This window comes from Narcine bancroftii, chromosome 7 (genome assembly GCF_036971445.1).
Source record: "Narcine bancroftii isolate sNarBan1 chromosome 7, sNarBan1.hap1, whole genome shotgun sequence".
In the NCBI taxonomy this organism is placed as follows: domain Eukaryota; kingdom Metazoa; phylum Chordata; class Chondrichthyes; order Torpediniformes; family Narcinidae; genus Narcine; species Narcine bancroftii.
The window spans coordinates 197,709,957-197,731,964 of NC_091475.1; the positions used below are offsets into that span (position 1 = coordinate 197,709,957).

The following is a 22,008-nucleotide window of genomic DNA, read 5'->3' on the forward strand; positions in this document are numbered from 1 at the left end:
GCCCCAAAGCCAAAAAGGTTGAGAATGGCTGCTCTCGATAACTGAACTGGCATTGCATTACAGCTGTTCCTCAACTTACGACGGGGATGCATTTCAGTAACCCCATCGTAAGCCGGAAAAAAAAACCCGCGCCTTCCAATTTTTTATAATTAAATTTGGAATAATTATACTCCACACTGAAAAAACCATTAATGTACACAGATAAATGCACACTGGGCATGAAGAATGTTTGAAGCACTGAACTAAAATTAATTGCTGGATAGTGAGGATACTTTAGCAATTTCACTCTCGTATCCGTATATCGCAAGCGGGGGAACAGATCAGAATTTGAAATCGAAAGTACAGATTCGAACCATCGTAACTTCACAAAATCTGAAGTCAAACTATCGTTAAGTAGGGGACCACTTATACGTGTTACATTAAAAGGGTAAATAAAAAGGTAACGCAGATGCCGTAAATTTGAGACCAAAAAAAATTCTGGAAATATAGGCTGCACCTAGACAGAAAAGTGACATATTGAAGTATCAAGCTGCGCTCGTCATTGAAAATCCTATAGATTTGTTCTAATAATACACTAATTATGAACTTAAAATGTGCAATTGCAATAGAAGAACAAACACACTCAAGTTCCTAAACACTTTCCTTAAAAACTAACATCTTTTTCTTCAAATCTTCATTTATAAACTGGTTACCTGTCAAGTCTCCTTCGAGAATACGAGACACTTCTGCAAAATGTCTGTAACTGGTTGAAGCAATGCTAGTTGCCACTGGCAAAATATCCCCAATGTGAGTACAGAGAAGAGCTATATATTTTTTAAGCAGTGATCCCACTCCTAAAAGTTCTGGACCTGCAAAAAAATAAAAAATAAAAAATAAATTAGATAAGTATTTATTTACTAGTGCATGAAAATAATGAATTTTTTAAAACTGAAGAATAAAAGCACACTATTTTTGGAAAACATTGGATCGTTCAAGACAAAACAAAATCAAATTAAAACCTTTCACACAAAAAAAAACTAAGTGATGCCCTTCGATTGTAACCAGTCAAGCACAACCCAAGATTAAACTGACATCACACACCACCTTCTTATTCTTTTTTTTTAATATAAACTTTATTTAAAATTTTATGACATGAATAAAATAAAAATTACATTTAAAGAAATAATAAAAAATAAAATAATAAAAATTAGAATACTATATCATTAAACTACACAAATTAACCCCCCCAATAATTATAACACATTAATCATCTAATTTAAAATTAGTCCAACCCTCCCCCCCAAAATAACCACCTTCTTATTCAAATCAAACTGGCATGGGCCATTGAAGCTTTATTATTGGTTCTTTATCATCTTAATGTGAATTTTAAATTCCAAAATCTGCAAGGAATTTTTCTGCATTAAATTAGTCTATCATACTCCAAGGTCAAAAAATTGACTTACTGTATCCAGTGGTCTCGTAATTGAAATTTACACCTTGGTAAAGTTTGCTGATTAGAAGACGCTGAAATCTTAACAACAAATCCAAAGAAGCCGACCTTTCTCGATTGAAGTACTCAAGGTCCAAATAAGAAGAAATATGGCGAGTAACATCTTTCAGTTTTGCTATGCTTTGTGATGCAATATTTCTTGGTAAGAAAAAAAGTTCAATTACTTCATAAAAAGTTTAATTATACCTTCTCTTTAATTTGCCAATTCTATCCACTCGTTTTTTTCCAAGAGGACAACCCTTTAGAATACTAGACAACCTCAATCCCTTTGTCCAAATCATCAGAAAATTGGATTCTGAAAAAGCATTGCAACTGAGCTTTATCCTGAACAAACCCATTATCTACACAATTAAAACTTTCAACAGGTGATACTCAATAATGATCAGGTTTCCAAAACACAACTCTCCAGACAATGGTTTACTTGAGATCAGTTAACTTGACGATAGGACAAAATTGCCCATTCTGTTTGGGCAAAATCAGCATTATGCAGCAGGCTTTGTGCAATGAATGCTGGAGACAAAAACACAATCAAGTTCTGGCAAATGTTCCTGTGATTCAATAGCACGTATCCAGTTGTTTGTTTTTTTCATTTCAACAGTCGTGGTATATTTATATTTAAGGCCCATCCTCAATTCCCCTCATGAACTCTGTAGATTGTCAAGTCATTTCAAAGAGTAGGTTAATATCCACCACATTATTTGGACCAGAGTCACACTCAGGTCAGTCTAAAGGTTATGTTCTTTAAAAGAGGTGAATGAATAATATGGGCTCATACTGTTTGTTTGGAGTCATCATACTGAGCTTTTTAGTCCAAAGCTAACAACTTAAAATCTCAACAACTGATCTGCGATTGGAATGCATGTCTCTGGATTCAGTAATTTAATTTCCATGCTCTTATACAGTTTCATATTAAAAGCAACATCTGGGATGAATATTCAAATATTGATGCCTGTAGAACCATGTCATTTTCTTGGGAGACAAAGAAAATTGAGACATAAGAGAACTGAAACTATAAGTATATGCTACACTTTTTTTGTTTGGTCAGTACCTCAATAATTGTTGTACAAGTTGAACAAGGGGTAAGCTTTGCTTCCCAGAAGATTCATATATGCCAGTATTAATGAGATCCTTATCCAGTGGTGTTCTACTTCGATGGAGTGTTGAAGCATTGGCTTCTTGTTCATCGATTTCTTTTTCTTTTTGAGCTTCTTTCTTTGCTTCTATGTCCTGGAAGAACACAATAAATGTTCAATGCAAGTGCTTCAACAAACATCATCAAGGTGACATCAAAAATATACAATTATTTTTGTAATGGTCACGTGCAAAACATAGCTCCAAATGATTATCAGACATTAAGCAATTCCAAAATATTTGGATAGGTGACCAAAGAAACTGCAACTCTATGACCAACTTCAAGTACAATAGGGGACAAAGAGGGTAGATACATGGTTTAATGAAAAAATTTGCTTTTTAACTAAAGACTAAGTGTAGATAGACACCGTCTATTCCCACCACTCCCACAATCATCCCATTCTCCCCCTATCCCTGTCTCAAAATAGAACAGTAATTATCATTAACCAAGTTGACGCTGTGGGAGAATTATGTATCCAAATTAGTTAAATGCTTCAATACTTTCAGAAATTATTTGTCGATAAAAGTTAAAGAGCAAGATACACAAAACATTTTCCTTTGTTTGCCCAACAAAGACATACAAAGAGATGCTACTCATCCAGTGCCAAAGTCAAGACAAAATAAAAGCTAAATAGAGTCCCTTCAGAGATGGTGACAGTGGCTCCCATCACCTCTTGAAATACTGCAGCTACAGCTGGTGCAGTCCTGGGAAGAATGAGGAAGCTGAGATGCTGTCTTTCAGAGCTCCTCCACAGGGTTCTTACTGCAGCCTGGCCACCTTGGCTGACAGCATCCTGCAGGTTTAAATTGTCTGTAGAATGGAGCTGACAGCGGTTTATACACCCAAGATACAGAGTCCAGCACCCATGTTCAGCAGCTCAAACTTCAGGAGAGAAAACCATAGCAGTTTCCCAGGCTCCAATGAAAGACTCAGCACAGCATCCAAAAGCATCACATAGGCTACAGGCTGCTGGCAACCGGCTACTCAGAACTAGGAATCGTGACCGGGATTCATGAGGGTGCTGAATCAGAATTTTTCATTCCACTGAACAATTAAATGAATTTAGTTCTATGAAAAAAATTAATGTTAATTATCATATTCTGATAGGACATCGAAGAATGAATGAAATAGTAGCAGGAGTAGGCCATCTAGCCCGTCGAGCCCTCTCTGCCATTTAATCAGATCACGGCTATCTTGACCATGGATGCAATTCCACCTCCCTTTTCCCTATAACCCTTCATTTCCCAATTAACCACAATATCTGTGAGTCTTAAATATATTTAATGAGACAGCCTTTACTGCTTCCTTGGGCAGAGAACACCACATCTCCATCATAAATCTATTCCCTCAAATTTTGAGGCTATGCCCCCTAATTCCAGTCTCTCCTATCAATGGAAACAATTTTCCTGCCTCCAGATTAACCATCCACTTTATACTTTTATGTTCCTACAAGATTCCCTCCCATTCTTCTGAATTCCAGTGGGACAAATTCTCCTCACAGATCTAACCCTCTCATCTCTGGAATCAAACTGATCAATCTCCTCTGCACCACCTCAAAAGCCAGTGCATCTCTTATGAAGCAAGGAGATCAGAAGAGTACACAGTATTCTGGGTACAGCCTCACAAATGCACTGTAATTTGTAGCAGAATTTCTTTGATCTTAAATTCAATGACTCGAGTAATGAAAGTATCTGCAAACCAAACTTCTGTAATTCAAGTGGAGCCTACAGCCTGGCCACTCGGCTGACTGCCTCCTGCAAGTTTAAATTGTCTGTAAAATAGGGCTGTCAGCTATTTTTCCACTGAAGATTTAGAGTCCACCACCCATGTTCTGCAGCTCAAACTTAAGAGTATGAAACCATAGCAGTGGATTGTTTCAAGAGCTTTTTTTTCCCTAATAATCTGTTTCTCCCTGTATCCCCTGTGTTTTCTTTCTGTAAAATCCATGGACTTCCCAGGAGTAGTTCCTCAAGGTTTTCATCTGAAAAGCTTCCAATGCAAGGCTCAGTACAGCATCCAACAGACTGCAGGTAACTGCTACTCAACCAGGAATCGTGACCAGAATTCGTGAGGGTGCTGACTAAAAACAAGATTTTTTTTCCTTCTACTGACTATTGAAATGAATTTCATTCTATGGGAAAAAATAGATTCATGCACAAGCACTCTCAACTCCCATTGCACAACTGCAATCTTTCACCATTTAAATTATAACCTGATCTTCTATTTTTCCATCCAAAGTTGATGACCTGACATTTACAAACATTGTACTCCATGTGTCTCACCCTTGCCCACTCACCCAACCTATACATGTCTCTCTGCAAACTGTCCACAAGATGAAAACCTTGGGGAGCTACTCCTGGGAAACTCATGAATTTAAGGGGAAGAAAACACAGGGGATACAGGGAGAAAATTTAAGGAAAAAAAAGCTCTTGAAACAAAGCTTCCTCAAAAGGAAAGTCTTGTGAATCTTACCATAAGATTCAGATTTATTGTCAGAGTACATATATGACGAGAATCTTATGGTCAGATTGAATAATTAACAGAACTGAAAAACTGGTGTTGTCAGGTCACACACATTGGGGAACATATTTTGAAATGAATAAATAGTTTTCTCCACTCTACAGCCTCACAGAGCTAATGTCAATAAATTCACAGCAGTGTTTAACATGATAAAGCAAAACAACAACATGAATATTGATTGTTTTTACCTGCATTTCAGCTGTAATTGCGGCACCAAGTGCAGATTCCAATCCACCATCTGCCATCAAACTGCTCACCAAAAGGTCAATCATAAATCGACGACCTGGACTTACATTCATCTCATTACCTGAAACTTAATTTCCAATTAAAACAATTTTAAAGTATGGAATGTGGACAAAAATGCAAAAAAGTTGTTTTTACACACACACACACACACACACACACACAGAGCAGTCAAACCCACTAAAAGATTAAGACTTACCATGGCTTCATGGAAAGTAAAATTCATTTTACTTCTATTTTAAGATGGTGCAGAAGGGGACCGTTCACCACATCAAGTCAACGCTGGCACTCAAAATATTCCTGTCACCTCCGTATAACCTATTCTCTCAAGTGACCATCTACTCTGGGATTCTCCTACCACTCATCTGCACGTAGTGCAATTTACAGTTTCCTTTGGGATGTGGCTCGAATTCAGAGCACACAAGCAAAACCCATTCAGACAGGAGTCATGATGTGCCCTTTAATCCATTGAGTCTGTGTCCACCATTTACTCATTTACACTAATTTCACTTTATTCTCCCCACATTCCCTCAAATTCTACCAATCTCTGCGTACCAAAAGCAGATTACGTTGGCTAGTTTTCCGACCAACTCGAGGCTTTAAGATGTGGGAGGAAAGCAGTGCACCCGAAAGAATCAAATGGGGCTAGAGGAAGAGCATGTAGACATCACTCATGGTCAAGTTCAAACACAGGTCATTAACAGCCCCAGCCATTGATGCCACCTAATTTGACCTAAACTGACATTCTTACTCAAAAGTTAAAAACACAAAAATCCTAGAGAAACTCAGCAGGTCTTCGAGGCATCAGGCCCAAAACATTATATATCTTTATCTCCTGTGGACGGTGCAAGACCTGCAGTTCCTCAAGGATTTTTGTGTTTTAAGACCATATAGTGCAGAAATAGGCTATTCAGCCCATTGAGTATGCACCACCATTTAATCATGACCTGATCCATTTTCCCACTCTTCCCCATTGCCCAGATTTCTCCCCATAACCTTTGATGCCCTGGATAATTTTAAAATATTGTTACAGAGTTCTGTGTTGTGTATTGGCCTATGTGTTGTGCGGTTTTATATTAAAAAGTGACAGTTTGCCTCAGAGACCCAAGGTGAAGGTGGACTACCAAGAGAGCAGGAGACAGACTGAGCATGTACAGAAAATGAAAATAAAATTCTGGACTTGGACGATAAACCACCACTGGGGGGGTGCTGTGGAATGGAAGGAGGCCCAGAGGAGGACAGTTTAGAATGTTGGGCATTTCAAAAAGGATGAACATTCCGTAGGCAGCCAGAAGGATCCGGACCAAGCCTGTTGTTCCTCTCTTTGCAAGCAACACAAGACAACTTTGAATTTTGTGCGCTCTCTCTCTCTCTCACACAAAGATCTTTTGGCTTCAGTTTACCCAACAAACTGAATTTTGTTTATGATCTTTGCTTCAGTTGAGATCGAAGATTTGTGAGTCTTGTTTGTTTTATGTCTAAGTTTTTCTGTGGGCTGGTTGGAAGTATAACTTAGACTTTAATTACATATGTTATATTTAGGCTGGGGAATTTATTAGTTTTACAGTTTTATAGAAATTTGCATAGTAACCAGTGGGCATTGTTATAAAAGGGGGAATTTTGATTTAAAGTTTGAAGGTGAATTTTTGTTAATAAAGTAATTGTTCATCTTTACCCCTGTGTGATCTGCCTTCTTTGTGGTTGCTGGTTTGATCTTGTAACAATATAAATTTTAATTTTTTAAAAAATTTATACAGCAATGGTAAGAGGCCCTTTCGGCCCAAGAGTAGGTGTTGCCTAATTACACCCAATTAACCTGCAACCCTGGTACAATTTTTGAACGGTGGAAGGAAATCCACGTTGGCATAGGGAGAACGTACAAACAGCTCAAGATTCAAATCCCGGACTTGCTAGCACTCCAAGTGCTGTGCCAAGAATGCAGCTGTGCCTTAAATACACCCAATATCTTGGCCTCCCCAACTGCCTGCAGCAATAAATTCCACAGATTTACCACCCTCTAGCCGAAGAAATCCCTTTGCATTTCAATACCCTTCAATCCTGAAGTTTTACCACTTATCCCAAACTCTCCCACCATGAGAAATGACCTTTCAACATCAACTCTGTCCATGCTGTTCAATGTTCAAAATATTTCAATGAGATTCTCCTAAATTCCAACAAATATGGGATGTCAAATGCTTCTTGTATGATAACCCTTTCATTTCTGGAACTATCCTTGTGAACCTCCTTTAAACATTCTGCCACATCAGCACACTTTTTCTTAAATGAGGAGCCCAAAGCTAGTCTTATTACTCCAGGTGAAGTTTCACCAGTGTCTTGTAAAACCTCATCATATCCCTCCTCTTATATTCTATTCCTCTTGAAATTAATACCTGTATTGCATTTTCCTTCTTCACCACTGTCTCAACTATAATCACAGTGTCTGTAGACTTTTGTGTTTCACCTTACTCAAAAGGTAGCTGCTTTACTGAAATTGCCAATGTATGCCATTAGGAAAAGAGAGGAGAGAGCTTCACTGCATGTCAGAGCATAATTTAACGGTCTGGTGTTCCACTGCCAATAAACGGTCAGCTTCCATTTTCAGCATCAATCTCTCTGATTAAAAAAAAATTCAAAGCCTTACCTGCATTAGGTAGCAATGCAGAAAGTGCTCGGGCTCTTTCTTCTGCTGTAGGAAGCAGAACAGACCAGCCACTCTGCAACACAGCCTGCGCAGATGATTGCACTGTATTCAGAACCCCAGCATTGCTGGCAAGGGTCACCACAGTCTGCTTCAAGCTGTTCAACAAAACACTGCCAATACCCAAACCAAGGCATTCTGGGTCAACTTGATGGCTAATAGCAGCATGAAGCTAAAATAAAGGAAATTAATACATACATCTTCAGTCTACTCCATTAAATTTGCTTTCTCGTGGACAACATATTTAAGGCTTGTAAAGAATTTCATGTATAATTTTTTTTAATTAAAATGTCAAAATAGCACATAGAATGAGTTAATTACAAACAAAACAATATTTTACAACGAATGTAATTATTTTATTGAATGTACTGTTACAGATTATAAATATGTTTTTGGGAGATAAATTGGAACAAGTTTTTTAAGTGTAGGTCACATACAGATACTTTAAAACAGATCTTATTTAAAATACTGGAGCTCTGCTCATGCTAGACAGGCTGGCTCCAAGAGCCTTTGCAAAACCTTTGGAGAGTGCCCAGAGACTTCACTAATGGATTATTGTTTACAAAAGGTAACAGATGAACCGAAGAGGCTTATCTTTTTGTAGCAGCAGCTGGGACTAGAACAGGACAAGTTCGAAAGCTTGTGGTAAAACCCCATTTGGAAGACGGGTTACGAGAGCTTAGTTCAGCCTGGTCAAAGCCCTTGTGGTTCATGGAAGAGGAGAGGACAGGCTGCCTAATGTTTCCCTTAAAATAAGGGAAACAAAGGAACTCTGTGGTGACCTGAAAGAAAGAGGTTATCTTCTGGAAAACCCTGATGGGGCAAGTTTCTTCAGCAAGACACTGACATGGCTGGTTAAAAGGGATAAGTTTGTGTCCAGGAACAACAAATCTCTCTCTGAAAACTGACAAGAACCTTTCTGAGTGGTAACCATTTACCTTTCAAGCACCAAAGCCTGGTGAAACTTCATAAATGTTCAATTCTGTGCACAGTATAAGAATTGCCTGCAGCCAGTGAACTTGGAGGAATAAGAAGTGAGATTGGACTATGAATTAAATAACTTCTTTGAACTTACACACATTACAGACATGTGCGTTTAGAATTAGAAGGGGTTTAAGTTTGGTTAGTTAAATTAATAGTAATGTTAAAGTTTGATCCTGTTTTTGTGTTTAAAGATAATTAAAAGCAACTTTAGTTTAAGTAACCATTTGACTTGGTGAATATCGATTGCTGCTGGGTTTTGGGGTCCTCTGGGCTCATAACAGTACATATTTGTTTCAAAAATCTATATCATCAATGAACATTTAAAAATATGGAACATTTAAGTATTCAACTCTTGATTTAGATACAGCTATTTATTACCTGAAGTCTCAGTAAATTAAGTGTTGCCACAGCCATACATTCTTTCTCCTGTGGCGGGGGCCAGTCTGAACTACCATCCATGCCTTCGCTAACTTGTCGCAGTAGCAAGTCCAATTGCTCAAATGTCATCTGACAAACATCCACAACAAAAGGCACACGGAGGCCAATGGACCATTCTGAACAGGAGGACCAAGCAAAACTCTGAAGAAATAAGATTACAGATGAGCCCATGTAATACCTAGAATTAATTTTCACAAATCAAGATATTAAATCTACGTATTCTCTCATTCAACATCAATGCAAGTGACAGAATCATGGAGGCCAGGAAGATCCCTTGATAAAGGAACTGAATCAGACAGTCATGGGCTAGAAAATAAAACAAAACAGGTCAAATGAACCAAGGATCAATTAGACTCAAGTACAGGGGCTCCTCTGGTTACAAACAAACCGACTTACAAAAAAAAAATCAACATTACACAAATTCTCATTTTTAAAGTACTTTTCAAGCTAGTAATAGGAATAATGTTACATGGTATTCAATAATGACTGGATTAATTGTGGGTATGGTTGGAGGAAGTATTATCTGAAATTAAGTTTATAGTAAGTGTGTGCACATAGAGCAATAAGTTAAGGATTACAATAGTAAACAATATTTCTGACTGCTGGAAATTGACTTACAAACAGGACAGAAACCTTGCATCACCCAAGGAGTTTCATTTATTAGAGCTTAATTTATTGACGTGTGTACTGATATATAATAAAAATGTTAGGTTCTTGGCATAATCCAGCCATAACCAAAATGCCACCACTTTCCGGTGACATTTTGAATTTGAAAATTACCATAAACATGGTAAAGGCAAAATAATAGGATAAATTGTATGATGTTTGTTGCAATCAATTAATTTATCTGCATAAATTAACTTCAATGGAGAAAAATAACTAAAAGTACTGGGCAAAGAATGTAAAAACGTGACAACATAGAATTCTCTATTAAAGAAACGATTGGTGATAAAATTACAAAACCAAAGACTCCTGGTTGACTCTAATACAGATTCATAATGCAAATTATCATTCAACAAGCCAAGCAAAATGCTCAAACACATACTCTTAACTTTTATTTTGATTGAGCCCAAGTCCCGTTGAATACATTCATTAATTTATTCAGAATTAACTCTACTTCTAGGTGCCACAATAAAAGGAACCAGAGAATCATATTGTTGAGCATAGAAACAAGCCATTTCACTCAATTCATCCATGCTGTTCATATTAACCCCATTACCCAGCACCTGGTCCACAGCCCTCCAAGGTTCAGATGTTCAAGTGTTCATCTGGACACTTCTTAAATGCCTTCAGTGACCCAACTTCAGCTTGTCTCAAATAGGGCATTCTTCTCTGGGTGAAGGTGGTTTCCCTCAGATACTCTACAAGTCTCACCCCCTTTGCCCCATACCTATTTCCTCCAGTTCTATCCATATCAGTAATGCGGGGGGGGGGAGGGAGGTGTTCTGGTCAACCCTATCTTAATCCTTCAAATCTCAAATTTACATACTTTTAACCTCCTTTGTTCCAGCAAGGACAAATCTAGCTTCTGCAGCCTCTCCTCAGAACTGTTCTCTGCCAGACAACAACCTAGAAATTCTCCTGTGTACCCTCTCCATTGTTATAACGACGTCCTTCCTGGACTTCTGTATTTAACACTTTGTCTAATGAAAGACAATGTCATATTTGTCTTCCTAACTACATTATTTACCTATGTTGTCAAATTCAAGAATCAATGAACTTAATTTCCCAGGTCCCTCTATTCCCCAATAACACCCCAGGACCCTATCATTCATGATGTTTAACATAGCCTCATTAGTGCTCCCATAATGAGCTCAAATTTGTGGATTACATGCTATCTGCCATTTTCCACCTTATTTCACTAAAACATCACCATCCCTCTGCAGCTTCAGATTACCTTCCTCATTAATCAACAACTCCACCAATCTTTAGGTCATCCACAATCTTGCTGATCATGCCTCTACATCAATGTCCAAGTTTTAAATTTAAATTTCGACAAACTGTACAGCATGCTAATAAGCCCTTTCAGCTCCAACCACGTGCAGCCCAATTACACCCAAATGACCTACAACCTCCCCCACCCCCCCACCCCCCCACCCCCCCACCCCCGTACATTTTAAACGAACAGAGTAAACCCATGCAGACACAGGTACAAACTCCTTACAGACAGCTCTGGATTCAAAACCCAGCCCTGATCACTGGCGCTGTAACAGCACTGCACTAACCATGCTATCCTATTCACATAATATATGCAAGTTACATTCATAAATGTACTGGTAACTTTCTCCAAAGCGCAATTGAACAATGCAAACTCTCACCCTTACATTTCATTTAAATTGTGCTACACAACTCTAATTATCCCAAATTGGATTCTCCGAAATCTTCAGTTTTAACCGAAAAAAAGATTTAAATTTTGGATAAACGAGGATATCAGAAATCCTCATTTATCCAAATTTTTTTCAGAGCCTAACTGGCCAGGCACTTCAGGATCCTGGCGGCAGAAGCAGCAGGCTTCAGGCTCCCAGGCAACTGGCACACGTGGAGCCTCGGTGGGGTGGTGTCAGTGATTGGTGGGGGCCAGCATTTGTTTTTGGTGAGAATTAAGCATTATTTTAATGCTCAAAAAGCCTAACCTTGTTGTTTAAACACTGATTTTCTATTGCTACTGGGCTGTTTTTAAAAAACAAGCATCTAAAATGGGCCCAGTCCCAACCATTGATTGTACTGTAGATTACAATTTGAGTATTCTTCGCAAAAAGAATTACCTCAAAACTGAACTAGAGGGGACCGAAATTCAAATGAGAATTTACCTGAGCAGTCCCACAAGCAATACCAACAATATGCTTTGTATCTAACCCAGGTAAAGCAGCTGGTTCTGGTTTTGTTATCCTCAGGGTATCAAAATGTTGACACTGATCATTGCTGCCCCAGCTGTGCACTTCACCATCCTCTGTCAGTACCATGCAATGCGTAGATCCAACAGCCACATCAACCACTTTTTTCCCTGTAATCAAACACAATACACTATAGATTTAACATCAGAACAGAATATACATACATATCCAGAGAGACACGAGACAACTGATGTTGAAAGATGGAGCAGAAATAAAAACTGTTGGAAGAAAAGTGGATCAAGCAACATCGATCGAAGCAAAAGAATGGACAGAATAATTGCAATGAGGCAATGACCCCATAACCAACATGAAGAGCAAGCAGAAGCAATAATTTTGACCAATTTCAACTTTAATTTTTCTGAAGCGAAGTAAACCAAGGATTGAGAGCAGATCATTCAATATAGATGAAGGCCAAATCTTAAATTTTGATGTTATTTGCCATCCTGGCCATATTAGACATGACAGATATTTTTTATTTTCAACATTTGAGAAGATTTGAGAAATGCTGGGGTTGAAGTACATCAGCTCCTGCCTGAGTGGTGACATGGATACTTCCAAGTTAGCCTATCGTAGCAACAGATCTATGGTGGATGCCATCTCACTGGCTCTACACAAATCCCTGGAACACCTGGACAGTAAAGATCCATGCATCAGGGTGCTCTTTTGATGACTGCAGTTCTGCATTTAAGACCATTATCCCCTCAAAACTGAATAGCAAACTTCAGGACCTGGGATTAAACACCCCACTGTGTCATTGGATCATGGATTTCCTCACCTCCAGGTCACAATCCAAGAACAACCTCCATCAGTATGGGTGCACCACAGGGTTATGTTCTTAGCCCCCTGCTCTACTCACTTTACCCTATGACTGTGTAGCTCAGTACGACAATAACACCATCTACAAATTTGCCGATGATGTCATGGTCGTGGGCTGTATAAAGAAAGATGGTGATGAGTCAGTACACAGAAAGGAGATTGAAAACTTGGTTGAATGGTGCACCAACAACAACCTTGCACTTAATGTCACTAAAACTAAGGAGCTGACTGTTGACTTCAAGGAGGGAAAGCCAGAGGTACACAATCTAATGATCATTGGGGGAAATCAAAGGTGGAGAGGCAAGAAAATTTAAGTTCTTAGGAGTCGCTATCTAGGAGGATCGTTCCTGGACTCAGAACACCAATGGGATCGTGAAGAAAGCACGTGAGCGCCTATTTCCACAGGAGTTTGAGGAGGTTTGGTGTGACATTGGAAACTCCAGCAAATTTCTACAGATGTGTGATAGAAAATGTGCTGACTGGCTGCATCATGGTCTGGTATGGGGACACCAATATCCCTGAGTGTGAAGCCTTCTAAAAAGATAATGGACACAGCCCAAGACATCACAGGCTAAAAACATCCCCACTCTCAAGAACATCTACAGGGAAAGCTGCCAACAGAGAGTATAGCAATTATCAAGGATCCACATCACCCAGCACACATTTCCTGCTGCCATCAGGAAAGAGGTACAGGTACCACAAAGACTCACACCACCAGGTTCAGGAACAGTTGCTAACCCTCTACCATTAGACTCCTCAATGACAAACTCAATCAGGGACTGATTAAGGACTCTTACTTGTGCACTTTATTAATTTTTTTAATTCTCTCTGCATTGCACAGTTTGTTTATTTTTGTTATTTATTTGCAGTTCTTTATTTGTTTACATGTATATGCTATGTAGTTTTTTTGTACTTCCAATAAGTGGTAATTCTGCCTCACCAACAGGAAAAAGAATCTCAGGGTTGTAGGTGATGCCATATATATATATATATATATACACACATATATACATATGTATACACACACACACACACACACACACACACACACACACACACACACACACACACACACACAGTCAAAAAATCTGATTCAATCCAACATTTGCATTGTGCCTTCAAAGTGATAAAACTGTAAAATGATCAAAAATCCAACACTAAACTGCACAAGATATTAGAACAGGTGAGAAATAATTTTATCATGGGGACAATTTTTTTTTTTTTTTTTTTTTTTTTTAAAAGGAAAACTAAGAAAAACAGACAAATTAATTAAGAGAGAACATTTCGTAACTTCAGGGTGTGTTCGTTGCCAATGAAGAAATGATTAAATTTGGGGATACAAGAGGCCAGAAAAAGTGAATACAAGATTTGAATGGGAATACAGACAAATGTGAGCTTTTGGGAATCACAACAAAATGATTGGCAGGTTTTTAAAACTAGGAGAATTTAAAAAACAGATGCTTGTTCTCAGGAGCCAACATAATGATCACAAGGTAATGGATAAAGAAAATTTGGTACTAGTAAAGATGTACTGGAGGTAGTAGAATTTTAGACAAAATGAATTTATGGAGGTGAGCAGTAGAAAGCCAGACAGGAGACCATTTAACTACCAATAATAAAAGCACAAGAGATTCAACAGCAACAAGAAATTAAGCCATACTAACCTTGAAGACACTCTAATAATTTGGGATATCGCACATGCTCTTCCGTTCCATGCCCAAGTCTTTGAGTATCACCCTTTCCCCAGGTGTAAACCTGTCCGTCCTTTGTAATAGCGACAGAAAACTGACTGCCACAGCGCACTTTGATAACATCAAGATCTTGTAGCTTTTCAATCAACTTGGGAGTTTTACAACCATCACTGCCGCCTCTACCCAATTTTCCATAGTCGCCATCTCCCCAGGACCATACTTGACCTGCACAGAAATTAAGATCACATTATTCTTCTAAACCAGGATTTCCTGATTTGGGTCCCGCAGAAAGGTTCATGGGTTTCGTGAAGAAAATGACGATCTACCAGTTTTGCTTTAAATTACTTATTACCTCTGTCTTTAATTCAATTTGTTTCAGAGACAACAGCAAACAGTGCATTCCATTCAAATGGGTCATAGAGCCCCTCACCCAACTGCAGCACGACTGTCACTAGGGGTTTGCAGACCACACCGGGTGACGCCATCACAGGGGTGTCACCAAAATGAATCATGTGGTTTCATCTCTACTTGCCATAAGCATATGTGTTTATCTGAAACGCTGGAGGGAGGGGGAAGTGTGATGGCATGGTGGATAAAGGAGATCCACGCCAGGCATGGCACCTGCTCCCCCAGTGAGTTCTCAAACAGGTTTATGCCCCCTGCCGGCAGTTACCCTCATGCCCCATGATGAGATCTCTTCTGACACCAACTCTGGGGATTCTGTGATTTCCAAGTGCTCCCTAAAAGGGTTCCATGAGCTAAAAGGTTTGGGAAGCCCTGTTCTCAACCAAAAGAAACTATCAAGTAGCATCACAGAAATCTTTACAGAAACTACACAAAGTTTAAATTTGTAGCGTTGAAAGGGAATCCCTACTATATAGTTCATTAAAAACATTTATCTTGTGTGATTTTGTCTCAAATGATGATACTAACAGTATATCAGCACGACAGAATGATTCAATGCATAACGAAAGATCAATCGCAAATCTGCTTCCAAACAACAAATTTAACAAAAAACCCTATGAATTACATTGCATGATTGCCCTCTTAAATTACATGGGCCATATTAACTGGTTTCAATTTTCCCACTTCTTTTAATTCTTACTGTATGCAGGGATTTTCAAGAATACATTTCTTGTTATATTTTCATCCTACATCATTTGAAATGTTGATCATAAATATCATCACTTGAGAAACTGTTTATTATCAGCCACACAACTACCCACAAAATTATTCATCTATTATATAATCATATACTATACAAATTTATAGGGATAAAGTTTGAGACATTGAAGATCTGCATCCAGAGGTACACCACAGTCCATTTTTCTCCAAAGAAACCTGAAAGCCCAATTAAGTTAGAACGGTTCAAGTCTTCTGACTTTCACTACAGCAATCACTTAAATTAATAATCACTCTTGCCTTTGTCATTCAATCCTTTCCTTCACATTCTTTACGCTCTGCAACCAACTTGAAACAATACGTCAGAAGATGAATTATTTTTACTTACCATTATCAGCCACCGCTAATGTCTGGGCATCACCGCTACCACAAGCAACATCCACGATCTTTAATCCTTTCAATCCGGACACAAGTATGGGTGTAGTGTGATCTTCACTGGATCCTAGAAGAGCAGATACTCAAAACATAACAGGATTTCTTTCTTCTTCCAATTTGAAAAGTTAACAGATCCATTTACTTTTTCTCAAACAGAAAAATTTTGAAAATATACAATGGTAAAAAGTGTCTAAAAACAAAAAAAACAGGGAATCTTTTCCAATTAAGTATACATCATAATCATTAACCTGCAACAATATTGTTAAACCCATTTCAAAAATTTTAATTGGCTATTTAGACTATGAAGTGACACCAAAACCTGTCACAAAAATCTTTTTACCATTTTTATTTTGCAGAAATTAAAGTATAAATAGAGACCAACTGAAAAATCCAACATGTCATTAGTCTCTCAATCTGAAAAAAATACAATCTAAATAAATTGGCAGAAAACACACAATATCAATGTGTAAAGCATTTGTTCTCATTATGAAATAAAGGTACCCTAAACACAGAAATGTTGGAGGAACTCAGCAACCCATTTCAATTCCCTTCCCCATTCTCTTGCTGACTTATCTGTCTATGGTCTCATGCACCGTACCGCCAGACTAAGGCCACCCGCAAATTGGAGGAACACCACCTCCCCCAATGGTCTTCTCCAGTTTCTGTAAGGGCCCCCCTCCCCCCATCTTCTTGTATCCTTTCCTCCATCTCTCTCTCTTTCTCTCCCCTTATCCCTGTGTCTCCCCTCACAGAGCCAAAATCAATTTTCACCTTTCCTTTTATCAGATCCAGTTAACAGTTTTTGTCTGTTGGCCTGTACTCCTCCCCCTCCCATTCTGCCCCCTTTCTGATGCCTGACTTTTTTCACTCATACCTTGTGGAAGGGCTCAGGCCTGAAACAGCAGTAATAGATCTTTACCTCCCAAGGACACTGTGAGACTGAGTTCCTCCAGCTTTGCTGTGTTTTTGCCTTCAATCACAGTGTCTGCAGACTTGCGTTTCATTCGAAACAGAGGTATTGTCTTTCTTAATGCCTTTTGTTTTTTTAAAAAGTAGGTAAAAAGGCTGCCTATCTATTGCACAAGGTGCTCAACTTTTAGTAAATGAAATGGATCAGTACCATGTCCAAGCCGACCATAGTTTCCTCTGCCCCATGTATACAGTTCTCCCTCTGAGGTTATAGCTGCACTGTAGGTACTTCCACAGGCAACATGGACAACATGCTTTCCCACTTGCTTCCCTGATAAGGAAGCCAACATTTTTGGTTCTTCAAGAGATCTGTACAAAAGACACAGAAATACCAATCCTTAAATGAAAGCAGAGAATGCTGGAAATACTTGAGTCCAAGAAAACTTTCTCCTCAAATACCCCAATACAATTCCAAAGAAAATTTGCTTTAAGTCATCTAAATAACTATTTTTTTTAATGAATGTTCCTTTCCAAGTTAGGACAAAGTATAACATTAAACTTTCTCTCTCTTTTCAATATTTTTATTGGTTTCATCAAGTAAATGTTACATAGATACGTAATAATAAAGTATTAATAAATCACTTGAAGTAATAAAAATGGTGTTAGGGACCTACGTTACATTGAGGAAAACAAAGAAAAAAACCCATTTTTTTAAAAAAAAACTATACTAATAATCAACCCCTTCCATCCAGAGGCTACTGGCTAAACATAAGCAGTCCACTGCCTGTTAATAAAAATGGGATTTAAAAAAACCAAAATGAACTAATCTTACAATTTTGAAAGTAATTAAGAAAAGAATACCATAATGAAACAAAGTTAAGAAAGTTAAGATTCATTTCATTAGTGGAGCATCTACTCCCCCCCCCCCCTCCACCCCCCAAGTTAAACATGCCATCATCTCAGATAACCATTGAGTACATGAGTGGTGTGCATAAGCCTCACCTGCTGTCTATCATGACATTCACATCATGATGTCACCACCACCCCCACACATAGCTCTGTATGTCAGTAGCCATGTTTGTCTGAAGGTATTAAACAATGAGAAAACCATCACATCTCCAAGTCCCAACTGTGTAAGTGCATACACAATAGTAGCAACAAGGAACGAAACCTGCGCATGCTCCATTCACCAGCCGGGGGAAGAAGCACAAGTATAAAGGTAATGAGCTTTGTAAGAAGTTCCCGTCAAAAGATCAAAGTGAAAGCGTGCCAAGATGCCAGAGGGAGAGTTCGGAGAATTTAGCGAAGCAGATGAAAGTTGGAGTAATTACGTCGAAAGTTTTAACCACTATTGCATCGCCCATAATATTTCTGAAGCCCTGGTAAACTGAAAACATGCCCTATTCCTTAGTATAATGGGCAGCAAAACATTCGATCTCCTTAAAACTTTGCTGTCCCTGGAGGGCCCAGGTACAAAGACATACACCAAGCTATGCACAACACTGGGGAACCACTCAAGTCCCAGACCACCAGTTATGGGAGAAAGACAATTCTATGAAAGGAAACAAATGCCAGGGGAGGCAGTAAGTGAATACCTGGCAGCATTGCGTAAACTGCCCAAGCACTGCCACTTCGAGCAGTTTCTGACCCAAGCACTTCAAGACAGATTGGTGATGAGGTTGGCAGATCGCCAAGCAAAGGAAAAAAAATCACTGGCAAGAGGCTACGAAGTAACTCTCGAGATTGCTTATAGAACTGCCTACAGCTTGGAAATGGCAGACAAAAATTTGGATGTGGGCCAACAAGACCTGTTGGTCAGGAGGTTTTCCCACCAACAGTGCTTCCGTTATTTCTTCAAATATTCCAAATGCCACTGCTGCAAGAGAAAAGGACATGTCAAAGCGAAATGCCCAATTAAAGAAACAGTAAAAAGCAGCTTTGGACTCAAAATGCTGATAACCACCCAGCCGAGGTCAGAACGCTAGCGAAGAAAGAGACCGGCCCAGACAACGAACATAGCAAAGCTCTGAAGAGGACAACACAACAGCTGCAGTCCTACATATTGGAAGGATAAACAAAAAAATAACAGCGATTTATATTCATATGAAAATAAACAACAAACCTCTGAAAATGGAACTCGACACAGGAGCTGCAGTGTCTAATGCCATTACATTTAAAGCAATGCTTGCTACCACACCTTCCGTTGAAAACAACTGAAGTAACACTGAGATCTGTTACGGGAGACAAAAATCAAGGTGTTTGGGAAATGTACGGTCAAGGTGCAATACAAGCAATAACAACCAAAAACACTCTGTCTCTATATCGTGGATACCCAGGGACCAGCACTTTTCGGAAGAAACTGGCTCCAACACATTCCCCTAGACTGGCTGGAGATCAGTTCAATACTGACTCTAAGCCATGATGACATCACCCAGCCAGAACTCAACCAGATCCTCAATGACCACGCCGAGGTCTTCCAATAAGGGTTGGAAAAGAACAAAAGGGTTCAAGCCAAACTCCAATTAAAAGAGAATGTGGAGCCAAAGTTCTTCAAAGCCAGACAGTCCCATTTGCAATGAAAGGAAAAATTGAAGCTGAATTAAATAGATTAAAAGATGAAGGGATATTGTAACCAATAGAATGCAGTGATTGGGCAGTACCCATCGTACCTGTATGGAAAGCAAACAGCGAGATTCGCATTTGCAGCGATTACAAAGTCACCATCAACCACGCACTAAAAGTACCAGAACACCCCATGCCCAAAGCAGAACTACTTCAAGCAGTAACGTAAAAAATAAAGAATTTGGAATTGATTTGGAGGATGCACAAAAAAGATTTGTTAAGATAGCTCTAGCCGTAGCAAAAAAATGTATTATCTCAACCTGGAAATTGGAAGATAATTTGAAAATACAACAATGGTATATAGAAATGAATAAATGTATTCCATTAGAAAAAATAACATATAGTTTAAGAAATAATATTGAAATATTCGAACAAATATGGGAGCCTTACATTAAATACAATAGCGAAAACCTACCGGGGACAAGCATCACCTAAGCTGATGGAAGGAGAAGGAAAGAAAAGAAGGGACTCAGTAGAATTTCTGGTGTATTTTTATTGAATGACAACATTGTCTGACTGGTTTAATGTATCCTAGATTTATACCTTAAATGGACAGGAGGGGGGAGGTAGGGAGGGTGGGATGGGAGGAGGGAGGGGAGAAAATGGAACTGTATATGTGTGAAAAGGAAAAAGTGTGTATCATGGTTAATGCGATTTATGGTGTGAAAAATAAAAAATTTAAAAAATAAAAAAAAAAGCAGTAAATGGAGGGCAAAAGTTCACCAAACTAGATTTGTAAACAGGCATACCAACTAATAGAGTTGAATGAAGAATCAAGGCAAGATGTGACAATCAATCCTCACCTGGGACTGTTCCCCTACACATACCTGCCGTGCAGAATTTCAGCAGGGACCTGTGATTTTTCAAGCTGCAACGGACAAATTACCACACGGATTATCAGTGGGACATTACTTTGATGATATAATCATGGGTCAATTACAAACCCTCGAAAAGGTCCTACACAAACTACAACAGGATAAGTGTGTCTTCATGCTGCCCTCGGAGACATACTTGGGATTTGCTATCGACAAGGAAGGGGCATGAATAGATCCAGCGGCCACAGAAGCCATTCGCAAAACCCCATACCCAACCAGCAAGTCAGAATTACAGTCCTTTCTAGGGCTTATAAATGACTATCGGAAACATATCCCTAAAACGCTTACTTCAAGAAAGATCAAAAATGGTACCAGAATACGGAAACTAAAAACAGTCGATTGACTAAAAAATATGAACGTCAACAAACGAGGTTCTGATCCACTATGGCCCAAACAAGGAAGTGACTCTAGCCGTTGATGATTCACCAGTAGGACTGGGAGCAGTATTGTCCCAAATCACAAAGAAGGGTGAGCAACTAGAGGCATATGTTTCGCAGACATTAACTGCAAGCGAACGCAATTACGCACAACTGGAAAAGGAAGGATTAGCAATAATTTTTGGTGTAAAAATACTCCATCAATATCTCTACAGAAGAGCTTTCACCTTAATCGCTGACAACAAACCTGTAAGTTTGATTCTGGGCCTCCACAAAGGGAAACCGATATTAGATGCAGCCAGAATTCAAAAATGGGCCATGCTACTAGCTGCATACAATTACGAGGTAAAACATAAACTGGGAACACTCAACAGCCATGCAGGTGCCTTATCACACTTACCACTACCTGGAACTGAACAAAAAGAAGAAATTATTAAATGGACAGGAGAAGCAGCAGCTATCAACCAAGAACAACTACAACAACTGCCCATTACAGCCCAGATGATCAACAAACAAATCTGACAGGAGGCAACGTTAAGCAAAGTCTTATACTTCACCCTTAATGGATGCCAGAATCTGAGGTCACACCAGAAGACCTAAAAGCTTATTTCACACACCGCCATGAACCATCAGTTGAAGAAGGACATTTACTTTGGGGTACCCATACAATTATCCCACCCAAATGGCAAAACACCTTGTTATGGCTGCACCATAACTATCCAGGAACAGCACTGGCCTGAATGCATGTTTGGAGGCTAGAGAC

The 22,008-nt window shown here is 38.9% G+C and overlaps 1 protein-coding gene across 7 annotated transcripts in view; it reads right to left on the minus strand.

The window, feature by feature from the left end:
• herc2 (HECT and RLD domain containing E3 ubiquitin protein ligase 2) overlaps positions 1–22,008 on the minus strand; it is a 217,185-nt gene that overhangs the window by 141,094 nt on the left and 54,083 nt on the right. For all 7 annotated transcript variants that reach the window (XR_011342331.1, XM_069891912.1, XM_069891911.1 and 4 more), the window contains exons 12-21: positions 17,583–17,740; positions 16,416–16,529; positions 14,879–15,130; positions 12,315–12,508; positions 9,445–9,645; positions 8,026–8,254; positions 5,330–5,454; positions 2,538–2,716; positions 1,443–1,627; positions 693–848 (exon numbers count right to left, since the gene is read on the minus strand). Coding sequence is in view for 6 of the 7 variants with exons in the window: in XM_069891912.1 (XP_069748013.1) it covers positions 693–848; positions 1,443–1,627; positions 2,538–2,716; positions 5,330–5,454; positions 8,026–8,254; positions 9,445–9,645; positions 12,315–12,508; positions 14,879–15,130; positions 16,416–16,529; positions 17,583–17,740 (1,793 nt within the window). In the remaining variant the exon portion in view is untranslated. The remainder of the gene's footprint in view (positions 1–692; positions 849–1,442; positions 1,628–2,537; positions 2,717–5,329; positions 5,455–8,025; positions 8,255–9,444; positions 9,646–12,314; positions 12,509–14,878; positions 15,131–16,415; positions 16,530–17,582; positions 17,741–22,008) is intronic.